Source organism: Ambystoma mexicanum, chromosome 3q (assembly GCF_040938575.1).
Source record: "Ambystoma mexicanum isolate Mex_15411 chromosome 3q, UKY_AmexF1_1, whole genome shotgun sequence".
Lineage (NCBI taxonomy): Eukaryota > Metazoa > Chordata > Amphibia > Caudata > Ambystomatidae > Ambystoma > Ambystoma mexicanum.
Genome location: NC_090926.1, coordinates 739,555,649 through 739,570,271, shown reverse-complemented (window position 1 = coordinate 739,570,271; position 14,623 = coordinate 739,555,649). Strand labels below are relative to the sequence as shown.

General features: G+C 51.4%; 1 protein-coding gene across 1 annotated transcript in view; it reads right to left on the bottom strand.

Annotated features, from left to right (window-relative positions):
- UBE2O (ubiquitin conjugating enzyme E2 O) overlaps positions 1-14,623 on the bottom strand; it is a 1,359,828-nt gene that overhangs the window by 496,321 nt on the left and 848,884 nt on the right. Inside the window, exon 9 of the mRNA XM_069654680.1 lies at positions 4,195-4,736. Coding sequence (XP_069510781.1) covers positions 4,195-4,736 — 542 coding nt within the window. The remainder of the gene's footprint in view (positions 1-4,194; positions 4,737-14,623) is intronic.

The window sequence follows — 14,623 nt, the reverse complement described above, 5'->3', positions numbered from 1 at the left end:
GGGAGAAGCGGGAGGATCTATGCACAATGTGTCTGGATCCGGGGTGGTGGCTGGTGACAGACATGGTACTTCGCCCACTGGCTGCTCATCACCCCAATCTGGGGAAAGGTCTATAGGCTCCTCAAAAGTATCATCTGTCTGCTCATAAGGGTCCTGATGAATCTCCTCTGGTTCCGTCAGATCAAACACCTCTTCATGAGAAGTGTGGCTGGAGGTCCTTTGAAACTTAAGACACAGTAGGATAGAGGTCCTCCTCTCTAGGCCCTTTAGGGGTGATAGATACACCTTTCTAAAAAGTCCACAAATTTAGAAGTTTTACTCATGTACCCCTCAAACCAGTCCCTGGTCCAGAAGGATGACCCAGAGGGCTCTGGAGAAGGGGTGGGGGGGAGATGTGGGGGGTTTCATGTGGACCTGTGTTATTAGGCTGTCAATTTTTGTCTGACAGACAGGGGCTGGGAACCTTCAGAATATTCTTCCTGACCTTTGACGTCTGGACATGTCCGACATGTCTTTAGGCCTATTTGCCACTGAGATGATATTTGCGAGACTCTTGTGGATCTCTGGTGTGTCTGGAAGGGATTGACGGCCCTAGCGGCTTCGTCACGGTCATTTACGTTGCTGAAACCTTATGCGCGGGCATGCTCTTAAAAGGCGTCTGCACTCATAGGAACTTTTGTGCCGACGCCCTTGTGACTTACGTGCCCGAACGCATGCCCCCCTAGACGTTTGCAGGGAGGGTGGCCAACCATGTGGATCGGAGGGTTCCGTCAAAGATATCGGCATACCCTTTGGTGTCTTCGGCCGTCCCGACGAATCCTTCAAGGAGACACGCAGGGTTGTGTGCTTTCCTTTGTGTGTAGCGTGTGCGTCCCTGGCACCAGAGTGTACGCTCCCCGTAGCAGAACCGGTGGCCTGCCTGCCGGTGATGGACGTCTCAGAGTGTGGCTGCTCCTAAAATGGGTCAATGGGCTCTGTGTCAGAGCCACAGCTGTCGCCCACTTCCTTGTCACTCGAGGCACCTGTGGTGGTGTGGGAGCTACCCTCGGCCTGCTGCATGGCGTAGACCGCCCACTGTTTTACTCGCTGTTCTTTTATCAAATTAGGACGTAAAAGCCTGCAAGACCGACAAGATTCCTCATGGTGACGAGGTAGACACCTATTACACCCCCGGTGTGCGCCTTTCCAGGGATACTTGCCTTTGCAAGAAGGGCAACATTTAAAAAGGTGTTCTGTCCATAACTCAAGTTTATAGTGACAGCTAAACCAGAAGGGAAAAGAGGGGAGAAGGAAATGCAGTCTTGAACAGAAGCAGAGCCCCGGACCCCACTCTCCCTACTGTGTAGGCCTGGCCGGAGGGCCAAGGCCACGCCGACGACAGCGTCGACTGGAGCACCAGCCGTCGAAGTCTGGAGTTGTCTTCCACCGTCTTCGGCGTTGGTTGTTAAGTAGTTGCCGGTGAAGGGGACGAATATTAAACGACCAAAGGTCGTGGACAAAGTTATGTATTAGCAATTTTCCAAGCTCCGCAGAAGATGACAAGCTAGCTGGGTGGGAAAAAACCAATCTGAGGGACCATGACGCATGAAGGTTCTTGGGTACACTACGCATCGCGGATAGTGTTACAAGCACGCCCATGTCGGCGTCCCCGTTTGATCCTCAAAAGACAAGATGCAATACTCTGCAATTACCACTAGATGTCGGACTATACGCACAGCATGAGACTAAGCATATTCACAAGCATCAGAAATATATATGATGAATTACTCGCTGTAATATTATTTCTGATGCGTGTATTTTCTTAGATTGTTTATTTGGAACTATCTAAAAAAAATGTATAAGTTCCAAAAATGGGATGAAGAGAAAGTGAACTTATGCTACCAGAAAGAATGAGAATGTGTCCCTTTAAATCAAAATCTCCAAATAACTGACAAGTGCGTTGAAGCGGGGGAGGAAAAGCGGGAGCCAGAGCGAGAGAGCGATACAGAGCAGAAACATCCCCTGTGTGTAGAATATATGAAGGAGGTGGAGCTGAAGCAGACCACAAAGTTCAGAACTGCTGCGAGCAGGAGAAGTAGTGCAGGAAGCCTGGCGTTTACGAGAAGCCGAGACGGCTCTAGAGGAAAGCTTGGTGGTGGCGTGACCAAGAGGCAATCGTGGTGGGCAGGCTGCCAATTCAACGACACTGACACCACCCCACGGAGGAAGCCACAAACAGACTGATTACCCATAGTGTTATCAAGAAGCCAAGAAAGACGGCGCGGAAAGCGACCCAAGAAGCACACGGAAGGGAGGAGAAGGTTCCCAGTATCTATAGACACAAGAAATGTTCTGCTGCAATACTGAAGTTAACTGGGAGAACGGGAATACCGGGCAGCCAAAAGGGACTTGTTATAGAATCAGAGAAACTTGATCCCACTACAAATGACAAGCGTGAAAACCAAGTTCATGAACTTTAATTGCATGAATGTGATCAATAGAAGCAAAGAAACCTCAAAGAATGCGACAAATAGAATTGGGAAAAGGGGAAAATAACCCATTAGCCAAGAGACATAATGGAACATAATAGATAACTGAACTAAAGACCAGAGATCCCTAGGATAAACGCTGCACAAGAAAGTCCATACCTGGAAAAGGTGAACTTTGATTATTTGGAATGCTAAAGCTCCAGAGGAGAAGGCACTATACAAGAATATTCAGAACACTAAAACAGAGTGGATTCAGCCAAGGGCAAGGACAAATCCAAACTAAAGAGGAGAGAAAGGCTACCAGTCCCATAAGAGTTACAGGAACATATACAAAAGATAACAAGAATATTTAAAAATTGCATATTTAGATTAACTATAAAAGAAGTGAAGCCAAGAGCAAACGCACAACCATCAGGAGAAGGGAGTCCTTCTCATGGCCTTAGTCGATTAAACTAATGGTAGGGTTAGATAGGATTAGTTTTGGACAGCAGACTTACTCCTTTAGGAAATTCACAGACTAGCCCCTTAGTAAAGTAGGCAGGGAACATGCTATAGTGATAGGGAAAGATAAACCTTATTCGTATTCTTTAATAAAGATATGGTGAAAATGGCCTCAATGTCCCTATCCTCCCTCTGACCCACCACAGCAATTGATAAAGCACTATATTTTGGGTACTTGACAACCCCTTGTGTATGTTAACTGTAACTAAAGCTCATCATGCAGGTCTAATCCTTGCTGCTCCGTCACCGACCAAAGAGTTTGGTTAGAGTATAAACACTGCAGGTCCATTCAAGTTTTAATCTCAGAACCCTACCTTTAGTGATTCTGCAAAATCCCTCCCCACAGCTTGTAACCCTGATGTGCCTGGTAAGTCAGGGGGTGGGGCGGTGGGGGGACAAGGAGCACTGACCTTATGGCTCTCCCTTTGGTTTTGAGAAGACCAGTATCTGGAGATCTCAGCATACCCTTTCCATTAAGAGTGTTATCTTGGACAGATGAAGCAGCAAAGCTTCCTCAATCTTGTTATAGTAGCCGTAGTCTTCTTGGGGGGCTTTAGGACTCATCCCATTGGTTGACAAAGTTAGGGTGCCTATTTGGGTCAAGAGCAAACTCACCTTAACAAAATCACCTATCCCACAGTTCACTTGGGGCCCTCCAAATTCAAACTTCTTCCAGTCTCGTTTGCAGGCAAACAAAGGATGTACAGCTGCGAATCCCACACAATGGTCATCAGCCAAATCTGGACCTGGTCTCATGAGGGGGATGACAATAGAATTCCCAGTGAGGCCTTCGAATAGGACTCGCAAGGCAAAATGGGTTGGTGAATCAACTCAGAAAAACAAGCGAGCAGGAGACTAACGTCAGTGCTACAGCTTAGAACTATATGCTAACAGACCCACAGACACATCTTCAAAGACTGCCGAAAAAACATCTAAAACATCTTTCACCAGAATTGACCGAAATAGAGCAAAGAACAAACCAAATACACAAACGACTGGCAGTCTGGTTTACAGTTTTCCATTAGAGGAAAGTTTGCAATACGGACGACAGATACTCAGTCGGCCTCCACCAGACTATATTTATTCAGTACGCCAAGAAACAGACATCAGTGAAGTAGAAAGGTTACTGTTGAAATAAAGTAAGGTGTTTCTCACTCTGCATGCTAAGTATTTGGACCTAAACATACTAGATCAGTGAGGCAAATACAACAGAGGGACAACCTACCGGTCTCCAGGTTTGAACTCCCTTGAGATCTTAGTTTTCTTCTTCTTGTGCTTTCGCTTCAAGTTTTTGATGGATAAGGGAATGCTCTTCTTCCGCCCAGTTCCCCCGCTCTGCGAGGAAGCGGTGGAGCTGGCTGAAGACGTGACAGAGCTGGTGTCATCTGTATCCTCTGCAGCCTCATCATCTGCATCTTGATCCATGACCTGCAGCCTGTAGTTCATAGTGCAATCCAGGGTATGTTCCTTTACAACAGTTTGAGTCGAAGACTGAACGATACGTAGGCAGCTGTCCATCACAGTGGCCTTAGGGAGTTCTCGCTTTGATTCAGTTGAGTCCACAGTGCTGATGCTCAAGTCCACTGGAGTGAGTGAGAGCTTGGGTTCAAGTGTACTGGAATTTTCTTGCTCTGGCATTTTTTCCACTGGCTGAGGATCAGTCGCATACAGAGCAGTGTTCTCCCCATTGGCCTGTTCAATGGCAACTGTGCTCTCTAGAGAATTTGATATGATCTTGACTATCTGTCTTTTCAGCAACCGTTTCACCTGCAAACAAAAATAAAGATAGTGTTGGTCTAGGAACACAACCTAATTTGCTGCATTATCAACCACATATTTAAAAATCCCTCAGGCTAAGAAGAAAAATGTAAATGAAGAGGGTGTTAATACAGGACTCGATTCTGGTCAATTTACAATACAGATTTGGACATATGCCCACCTGATCAACAGTCACAGGAAGACCACATAAAAATGCAAGTTTCCAATGGCAGCTGTGCTATTTTACAGCAACACAGCTTCTTGTGGCGTTCTCGCTTACTAACTTCACTTAAACCACAGAAGAAACGGCTTACTGCTAGCACATCTGTGACTCATTGTGTTCGGACAGAAAATATTCTTTTACTATTGGTGTGAAGTTAATGTTCTGGATTCTCATGCAATTATGCCACCTTTGGTTTGCACTAGCAAACATCCCGTAGACCTCCGATGGGCTGTCTGCAATTGGATCATTAAGAACTAGCATATACTCTACGCCCAGTTTACATGATGTAATCAACCTGAAGGTATCCTCACACTTACACCCCTTGAATCCTCTTTTCAGGTGGCCAGGGAAAGACCATCACTTTTGGATCCTGACTCTGGGGTGGAGATGCAAGGGAGGATGACCTGGGTGGAGGGTGATTGGGGAGAGAATACCCACAGACGAGACATGGTATCCCTTTTCCTTGTGAGAACGAACCTCACCCTGCCTCTGCCTTTATGGGCTGTTGCAAACCATCTCCCCTCATTCAAACCACTATAGTACTGGGACAAGGAAGAGGCGACTATGAGAAGTGAATGCTAGTAAGTCATTTCACCACTCTAGTACTGAGACGAGGAAGAGGCCTGCAGAATGTTGTAAAGGTCAGGTATGTCCCAAGTGCTCCACTAATTACGACCAGGAAAGTGCAATTATGGACTCACATCTGCAGGTTGCAGATGTATAAAAAAGGTGGAGCCGACGAGTGAGGAGGAGCAACCAACAAGAGAACCCAGGCCGATCATTGCAGGCCTGGAGGAAGAATCTTGCGTACAAGGAGGCAGTCGAGGTGGGCCCTGCAGGAGAGCCAGAACACCAGCAGACTACCCCAAGAAGCTGTGGAGCCAAGGGCCAGGTGGGGAGCCTCATCGGTCAGAGAACCGCATCCGGAACTGCAGACACAAAAGAGTAAAACGGACACGGACAGCATCCACAGGGGAGAAAGCAGAGCTGCCAGCAACATACAGAAAGAAGGTCAAGAGCAAGCGCAGCTCGTGGTCAGAGTAAAGCGTGTTGGCGGAGCAGAAACAGGGAGCACAGCTGAACTTTGAGTCTAAGTGGGCATGGGCACGCAGACCAACTTTGTCTTAATGCAAGATGGCACAAGATGTAATCGGGCACAGTGCATAAATGGCAAACTGTTGAGATGGACTTCTAGAATCTGGCCTGGTGGACAGATTTTAAGAGGCCACCTTAGTTATAGTGAATAGTGAACTCTTGATAGGTTTGCCAAAACCCAATCAAGGTACGTGCAGGGCTCCTTCTCAAAAGTGGGGTCAGGGGCCCTTAATGAGTGAACACTGTATGGCACACAATAATTCAATGTAGACAGTCCAGCATAACATTACAGTGATTGGGTTTAGGCCTTCTGAACACATGATAATAAATCTAACAGGTAGTATGCACAACACACTGATACAAATATATACAGTCACCAGGGGTTCAAGTATACATCGAAAACAGTTAATGTTAAAAGGTATTTATATAGCGCACCATCACCAACGCAGTTGTTCTCCAGGCGCTCAGGCGGATCTGTAAAGAAAGGTGGACGGGGTGGGTTAGTGAGTGAAGCGGGCGTAGGCAAGTGAGCAATGGTGTACTGTTGGCAGCTTCAGTTCGGTTTTCACTGTGCGCTGAGCTTGGGTGTGCAAATAGGATCGAAGCGGGACCTCGCGTGCTGTTGCGATCTATGTGTTGGTTGGTTGGTGTGGTGAAGTCTGTGCGGTTTGCTGTGAGAGGTGGTTGTGTTGGTTTTGTGTGAAGTAAGCAGAAATTAGAGGTTTTGGTTAGCGAGTTATATGTCTCATAATCCCTGTAGTTTATGTATCAGGTAGTCATCGTGGGTTGGTATAGTCTCTCTTGGTTTAATGATGGTCTCGTTTCAAAACAATTACCAAAACAGGCACGTATTTCAGATGCAGTCAATGATGGACCGAGATCACAAGACCATAACCTAAATAGCCAAGCCCCAAGAAGAATGGTGCCTTGCGCCCAAAAGTCAAAGGAGCCACAACGTTTCTCACCAGAATTAAGCTCGCTCCAAGAAGGGTTTAAATAAGTTTGCGTTGGTGATTGGTAAAATGGTTGTAGGACTTTTAAACTGAGTGAAGTATGGGTTTTTCTTCCTTCCTGACCCAAGGCTAATCCAGGTGCAGGATACTCGACCCAGGTTCGACAACCAAAAGGTGAGTGGAATGGAATAAGGATACAAGGATATTTGTTCTCAATGTTATTCTATAGAGGACAGGACGACAGAGGTTGGGTGTGTGGGAGAGAAGAGGTACTCTGCGCCCCCTCCACTCCAAACTCAGGACATCCCAGATGACTTAGTGGATCGTCTGGGTGCTCCATCTCCAGAGAGGTGTCCAGAAGTTGCAGGTTCGAGGATTCTTCCAGTTGGGGGCAGCTGCAAGATACAACCTCTGTCAATGAAGGAATGCAAGAACCACTCATGAATACCTCTTCAGAACACTTTGCGGGTTGGAGGAAGGTGTGTTCCAGTGACGTTCTTCCTGTAGCGGTCACAGTAGCTGCTGCAGGACAGGTTCCCTTGAAGGGGGAAATTCTAATTCGGGGAGAAGGCTACTAGTGGCACAAACGGGCGACCATAAGAGTTCTGGACTTGAATGCTTAACAGCAACCCATCTGGCAAGGTAGCCCATGAGAGAGCTGGTCACTTCACTGTGCTGTCCAGGGACACTTCCAAAGGCTCAGAAGGGAGGGTCCTCTAGAAGGTGTAGAGACTAGTTGGTTCGCCTAGTTCAAGGGCTGAAGCACTGCTCAGGGTCTTCAGAGATCAGACAGAGGAGCAGGGCTTCATCAGGCTAGTTACTGGGAGGAACGCTGGGCCACTTCAGGAGTCTTCAGCAGGCTGCTCTTCGAGGGATTCTTGGCTCCAACGATGGTCTGACGAAATGGCTGCAGGGGTCATCTTATCCAAAATCCGAGCTGGAAGCAAATCCACACCCACCAATGGTAAGTATCTGCACCATTCAAATGAAGCAGTTGTCCAATCGGGAAGTACTGGTTTTGCAATTGCCAAACACACACTTAGTGGCACCAAGGATTTTCTGACCTGGCAAGGCAGGAAGGCGGCCAAAATACAGTATGGCTAAAGAAGCGACAAAATCTTGTGGCATGGCCATTTTAGGGCACTTTTCACGTTTAGTAGCCATATGCGAATTTGCACACCAAAAAGAATGGAAAAACTTTAAAGATTGAACTGTTGCCACCAGCTTGCCCGTAGGCACATAAAAGTAACCAAATAACCCATGTATAAAAAGCTATGGTGATACAAATGCATCCCCATTACACTAAGGTGCTGTCTGCAATGTTAAAAAGGACAAGAATTAAAAAAGGAAACAAAGCTTCCCAGTACCGATAGTGTGAAGGACTAATCAGTTTCCACATCATAATGTGCAAAAGGCAAGTTAAGCTGAAGGTAGACAAACATTTAGTGTGTGCAACCACATGTATCTTATCAAAATCACAACTGCTTGCTCAGTGGAAGCTAGCACCACACAAGTTCCTGCAAGCTTACGCTGTGTATCCCTTGGCATAAGGAAAATGGAGCTCGCCTTGGGTCCAGCCTATGTAGCCTTTCTTCCCCTTTCCCTGGATGGGGAGGAGGGTAGAACGAAGGTAAGGTAATTTTCTGAGTGATGTGAAATTCAGAAACCACCTTTGGGAGGAAATTAGGCTTCACCTGTAGGACATCTTTGTCCTTATGGAAAATTGTACGGGGGGTGGGGTTTACAAGAGAGCTTGTAATTCGCTCACCCTCCTAGCAGATGTTAGTGCTACTAATAGGACAGTTGTAAGTGAGAAATCTCAGCAAACAAGAGTGGAGTGGTTCGAAGGGAGTACCCATTAGGAAATTGAAGACTAAATTTAAGCCCCATTAGTTAATCCCTTGAGAAATTGTATTACTAAGGGTAGTTTGAAATACAATGGTTCCTCCGCAGTGCGCTTGAAGATTGATAGCGCTGCTAGATAGCCTTTTACAGTGCCAACTTGAGGGCTTGAGTTTGCCAAGCAGAGTAGAAGGAACAAGTTACTTACCTGTAACTGTTGTTCTCCAGCATGGGTCTGGCATGGATTCACATGCTCATGAATATTCCCCGTCGTCAGACTGGGAATCCTCGGTAAAGAAAAAAATCAGTATCAGTTTTGTTTCTGATCTGTCTTTCGTAGTAGTAATCAATCACTGATCTCTGCGTCATACTGACCACAGCCAATGACTGCCCTCTACCTAAGCCCCGCCTCTGGCAGCCATCTTCAGATTTGGTAGCACGTGAAGTGGCAGTATGACCAAGTGAAGAGCCGCAGAGGGGTAGGCGGGAGGGTTCGCATGTGAATCCATGCCAGACCCATGCTGGAGAACAACAGTTACAGGTAAGTAACTTGTTCCTTCTCCAACATGGGGTCTGGCATGGATTCACATGCTCATGAATAAAGAATACATAGCAGTACACACATGCACAACCACGGGAGGTGGCAAAGGCTCAACATTAAGCATTACATCAAACTCAACATTAAGCAATTCTTACCTCCTCACCAGGCTCACCTTAGGCGAACAGGTTGCGCAGCACTGTTTGGCCGACCCTGGACTCCTCCCTGGAATCCCGATCGACGCAGTAGAATTTCGTGAAGGTGTGCGTCGACCTCCACGTAGACGCCCTGCAGATGTTCAGCAAGGGCACACCAGATAGGAATGCTGTGGTAGCTGCGATCGCTCTGGTGGAATGGGCTCTCGGACGGCCAGGCAGCGGTCGGTTTGCCAACCAATGACAGTACATGATACAGCCAGAGAGCCATCTGGAAATGGAAGCCTTCGAGAGAGCCTTCCCCTGATTGACAGGTCCAAAGTTCACAGAGTTGTGACGTCTTCCGAAAACACTTTGTGCGGTCCACGTAGAACTTCAGCGCTCTAGCCATATCCAGCGAGTGCAAAGTCCTTTCAGCCGGCGACGAAGGCGACGGGAAGAAAACAGGCAACACCAAGGGTTCGTTGAGGTGGAAGTCCGACGGCACCTTGGGCATGAAGGAAGGGTGCGTCCTGAGCACTACCCTCGTGTCGTGAAAAGTCAAGTACGGGGCATTGCAGGAAAGGGCCTGGATCTCTCCCATCCGTCGTGCGGAGGTGATGGCCACAAGAAACGCTGTTTTCCACGACAAGAACTTCAACGGAGCCGAGTGCAGAGGCTCGAACGGAGGTCCCATGAGCTTGGTCAGCACCACGTTGAGCTCCCACGCCGGGGCCGGAGCCTTCACCGGCGGGAACGTTCTGAACAGTCCCTTCATGAACTCTTTCACCAGACGATAAGACCACAAAGACGTCCGCCCCGTGGTGCTGGTGTATCGGGAGATCGCAGCAAGATGAATCTTGATGGACGCGTGCGCCAGTCCAGCTTTGGCCAGCGTCAGTAGGTACGGCAGTACTTGGGGAGCCGTTATCCGTAGAGGGTTAATCTTCTGTGCTTGGCACCAGACAGAGAACCTCTTCCATTTGTGTCCGTAGCATTTAAGAGTTGAGGACGCCCTGGCCTTTGCAAGAACCTCTCTGCAGTCGGCCGGTATGTCGTATCCTCCAAACTCTAACGCTGCAGGAGCCAGGCCTGCAAGTTCAGCGACTTCGGGTCGTGATGGAGGATGGCACCTCCTTCCCTGGAGAGAAGATCCACGTCCACTGGCAGCTTGATCGACGGGGACGCTGACAAGTCCAGAAGGTCCGGGAACCATATCTGCCTCGGCCACGCAGGTGCGACGAGGATCATCCTGGATCGTGACCTCTTGAGCTGGTTGATGAGCCGGATCAGCAATGGCAATGGAGGGAACGCGTATAGAAACAGGCCCTCCCAGGGGAACGAGAAAGCATCGCCCATGCTCCTCGGCTGGGGAAACCTGCTGGCGAACCTCCGGCACTTGGAGCTTTTCGCCGTCGCGAACAGATCGATCTGGGGTGTGCCCCACCGTCGGAAGAGGCGGTCCAGTAGATCCTGTCGTAGTTCCCACTCGTGGCACGAGCGCAGCTCCCTGCTGAGTGAGTCGGCGATGTTTTTTTTTATCCCTGCCAGATGAAACGGCACCAGAAACATCCCTTGGGCGACGGCCCTATGCCACAGATCCTGCGCCTCCCTGGACAGGGCTGGGGACCTGGTTCCGCCCTGTTACCTGATGTAGAACATGGTGGTGGTGTTGTCGGTGAAGATCCTCACCACCTTGCCCTTGAGGGACGGAAGAAAGGACCCGAGGGCCCAAAACACTGCACGGAGCTCCAGGACGTTGATATGGAGGGACTTCTCCATCGGGAGCCAAAGGCCTCTCGCGTGCAGATTTTCGGTGTGCGCTCCTCACCCTTCCAGAGAGGCATCCGTGGTCACTGTCTCCTGGTGGCCGGGGGTCTAGAAGTCCATGCCCGCCGTCAGATGCGCGCGGGTGCCCCACCACCGGATCGCTCGTTGGAAACTCTCGTCGAGTGTGATCCTCTCCTCGAAGCTGCCCGTCTGGATCCAGCGCGCGTCCAGGAACTCCTGCAACGGGCGCATCCGGAGCCTGCACAGGCGGATGAGGTAAATGCAAGAAGACATCATTCCGAGGAGGGACTTGATGGACCTCACTCTGGCCGCGTCCGCAACCAGCATCCGCTGCACCTTGCCCAAGATGGCCCTCGTCCTTTCCTCCGACGGAGAGGCCAGAAGCAACACTGTGTCGAGCTTCGCTCCCAGAGGCAGTGCGTCTTGCGCGGGCACCAGGTGGGACTTGGCGTAGTTTATGGAGAATCCCAGGTCCGTGAGAAGTTGGACGGTCCTTGCCGTGTGCTCCACGGCGAGCTCCTTCGTCTTCGCTCGGATGAGCCAGTCGTCCAGGTGGGGTAGACGTGGATCCCCTCTCGGCGCAGCTGCGCCACCACCGGTGCAAGGCACTTGGTGAACACCCTGGGTGCCGACCTCAGTCCGAAGGGAAGGGCTCTGAACTGATAGGGACGCCCTTGGACCACGAACCTGAGAAACTTTCTGTGTCCCTTTAGGATGGGAATATGGAAGTAGGCATCCTCCAAATCCAACGACGAAAGGAAATCGCCCTCCTCCAGCTGACCCAGGACGTGTTGGAGGGTGACCATCCGGAACTTCTGTGCCTTGATGAATTTGTTCAGTCGTCGTAGGTCCAGGATGGGACGCCATCCTCCAGTCTTCTTCACGAGGAAGTATCTTGAGTAAACTCCGAAGCCCCGAAGCCTCTTTGGGACGAGCTCGATGGCGCCCTTCTTGAGCATCGCCTTTACCTCCGAGAGAAGTTGAGGGACGTGATGTTCTTTCCTGGCCACAGGGGGGACGCGCGGGCACCTCTTTAGAAACTCGAGCGCGTGACCCTGGGCCAGGGCGTCCAGCACCCAACTGTCGGTGGAGATGGACTCCCACACGCTGACGAAGCTCGCCAGCCGGCCTCCCACCGGGTGCTTTGGTGGGGGCCCGACCCCACGGCTGGTTCAGTCCTGCTTCAACGAGGCTTTGTCGCCTTGTCCTCCTTGGCGACGACGGCGGGGTCCGCCTGACTTGCCTCGTCCCCTGTAAGCATCCTGCGACGACGAACGGGCCGCTTGACGGTAGGTGGAAAATCCGCCGCCGGAACCTTTGGAGGCACCCTGTTTGCCTCCGCCGCTCCGAAAGGGTGGCCGCCGTTGCTGGAGAACCCCAAGAGCCCGGGCCGTCTCCGTGTCTGCCTTGATGGCTTGAAGGGAATCGTCCACTGTTTTCCCAAACAGGTTGTTTCTGTCGAACGGCATGTCCAAGACTCTGGTCTGCACGTCCTGACGGAAGTCAGTAGCCTTGAGCCATCCACGCCGCCTAAGGCACACGCCGTTGCCCAACTGGCGAAATCCAGTGTCAGCGATGTCCGTCGCAATCGTAATGGCGTGGTCCCACGCCACCTCGCCTTCCTGCAAGATCTCTAGGGCTTCCGCCCTCTTGTCGTCCGGTAGGAAGTCCAGCAGGGGGGCCAGTTTGTACCACAACTCCCTGTCGTAGCGGGCTACGATAGCCAAGGCGTTGGGCGCCTTAATCGTCGTCGCTGCAGACGAGATGAGACTGCGTCCCATCGTATCTAATTTCTTTCCCTCGCTGTCCGGCGGGGAGGTCGACGTAGAGGCCGCCCCCCCCCGCTTTCTTCCTGGCCGCCGCGGAGACGACCGAGTCCGGGGTCGGCTGTGCCCGAAGGCACAAGGGGGCCGCGTCCGGGACCCGGTACTTCTTCTCGTACCGATCCCTTCTAGCCGGCGTCGTGGATGGGTTCTTGAGGAGGGCGAGGCCCTCATCCCAAATATCGTCCAGTAGAGGTACAGAGAGGACCGTCTTCCTCTTGGCCTCGCGCCGTTGATAAAGGAAACCTTCCTTCTTCTCTTCCGGGCAGAGCTGGAAAAGCTCGGATGCCCTGGCGATCATGGAGTGAAACGATCCAATCTCGTCGGGTGGGAGGTGACGACGGCAGATCGTCGTCGTAAACCTCGTCGTCCGTACCCGTCGCAGCCGTGTCAGTCCCCGTATCATCCCCACGATTCGTGGACGGGGAGGAGGGCTGAACAGAGCGCGATGGCTGAAAAGGAGGTGGAGGATGAATCCTTCTCTTAGGGGGAGGGCTCCCAGAAGGGCCCGGCTCCGGGTCCCCTGTCGGGAGCGGTTCCTCCGCTGGTGGTAACGGCAATCTCGTCCTTATCTCCGAGCATAAGGACTGTATAGCCAACAAAATGGCCGCCGAGTTGTCTTGCGGCACTGGTTGAGGGGAGTCCGACAGGCGGTTAGGGGCCCCGTCGGCACCCTCGACGTTATCGTTGTCTCCTACGTCGGGATCCCTCCCGACGTGCTGGTCTTCTTCCACGCCAACGCCGTGGCTTAAGACTTCGATCAGCTCTTCCTCAGAGGTTGAGGCCGAATCCACAACGGCCCCCTGCCCCCCCTTTTTCTTCTCCGTCAGAGGTTTCACGAGGGTCCTGTCGATGGGCATAAAAGAGGACTCCCTCCGCGGTGGCAGGAGACTGAGCCCCGAGGTCGCCACCACTGGTGTAGCCACCACAGGCTGAGCCAGGGCCGCCGCGACTGTCTCGATAGAGGCCTTGGCCGGATGGATTAAGGCTTTCACCACCTTAGGTGCGCTCACTGCCTTCTCCTTGGGGGGAGGGTCACTGCCTCGTTCCCCCTCCGATGGGGCCTTCGAGCTCGGCCGGGGTCTCAGCTTCGCCGGGTGCTCGGCCTTCCTCTTACCCGAACCAGAGCGTTGGCTCGTGGTTGATGGCGCCGGGGAGGATGCGCCCTGCCTGGCGCCCGTAGAGCCTGACCGTTCGGCGCTCCCGGTGCCAGCGGACTCGCGGTGCTTGGCCTTGTGTTGGACCCCCGTCATCGGGGCCTCCTCAAAGGTCTTAGAAGACCGCTCGGACTTCTACTTCTCGCCCGACGGGCTCTTCCCTTCCAGCCAGTTGGCGAGACGTTGATGGCGGTCCTTCATGGTCCGCTCCGACATATTGCCGCAAAACGCACAGTCCTTCTCCACGTGCGTCTTGTCCTCATGTAGGCAGTAAAGACAAAGGGAGTGTTCGTCCTCCTTAAAGACATTCTGAAGCTGGCATCCAGGGCAGACCCTGAAC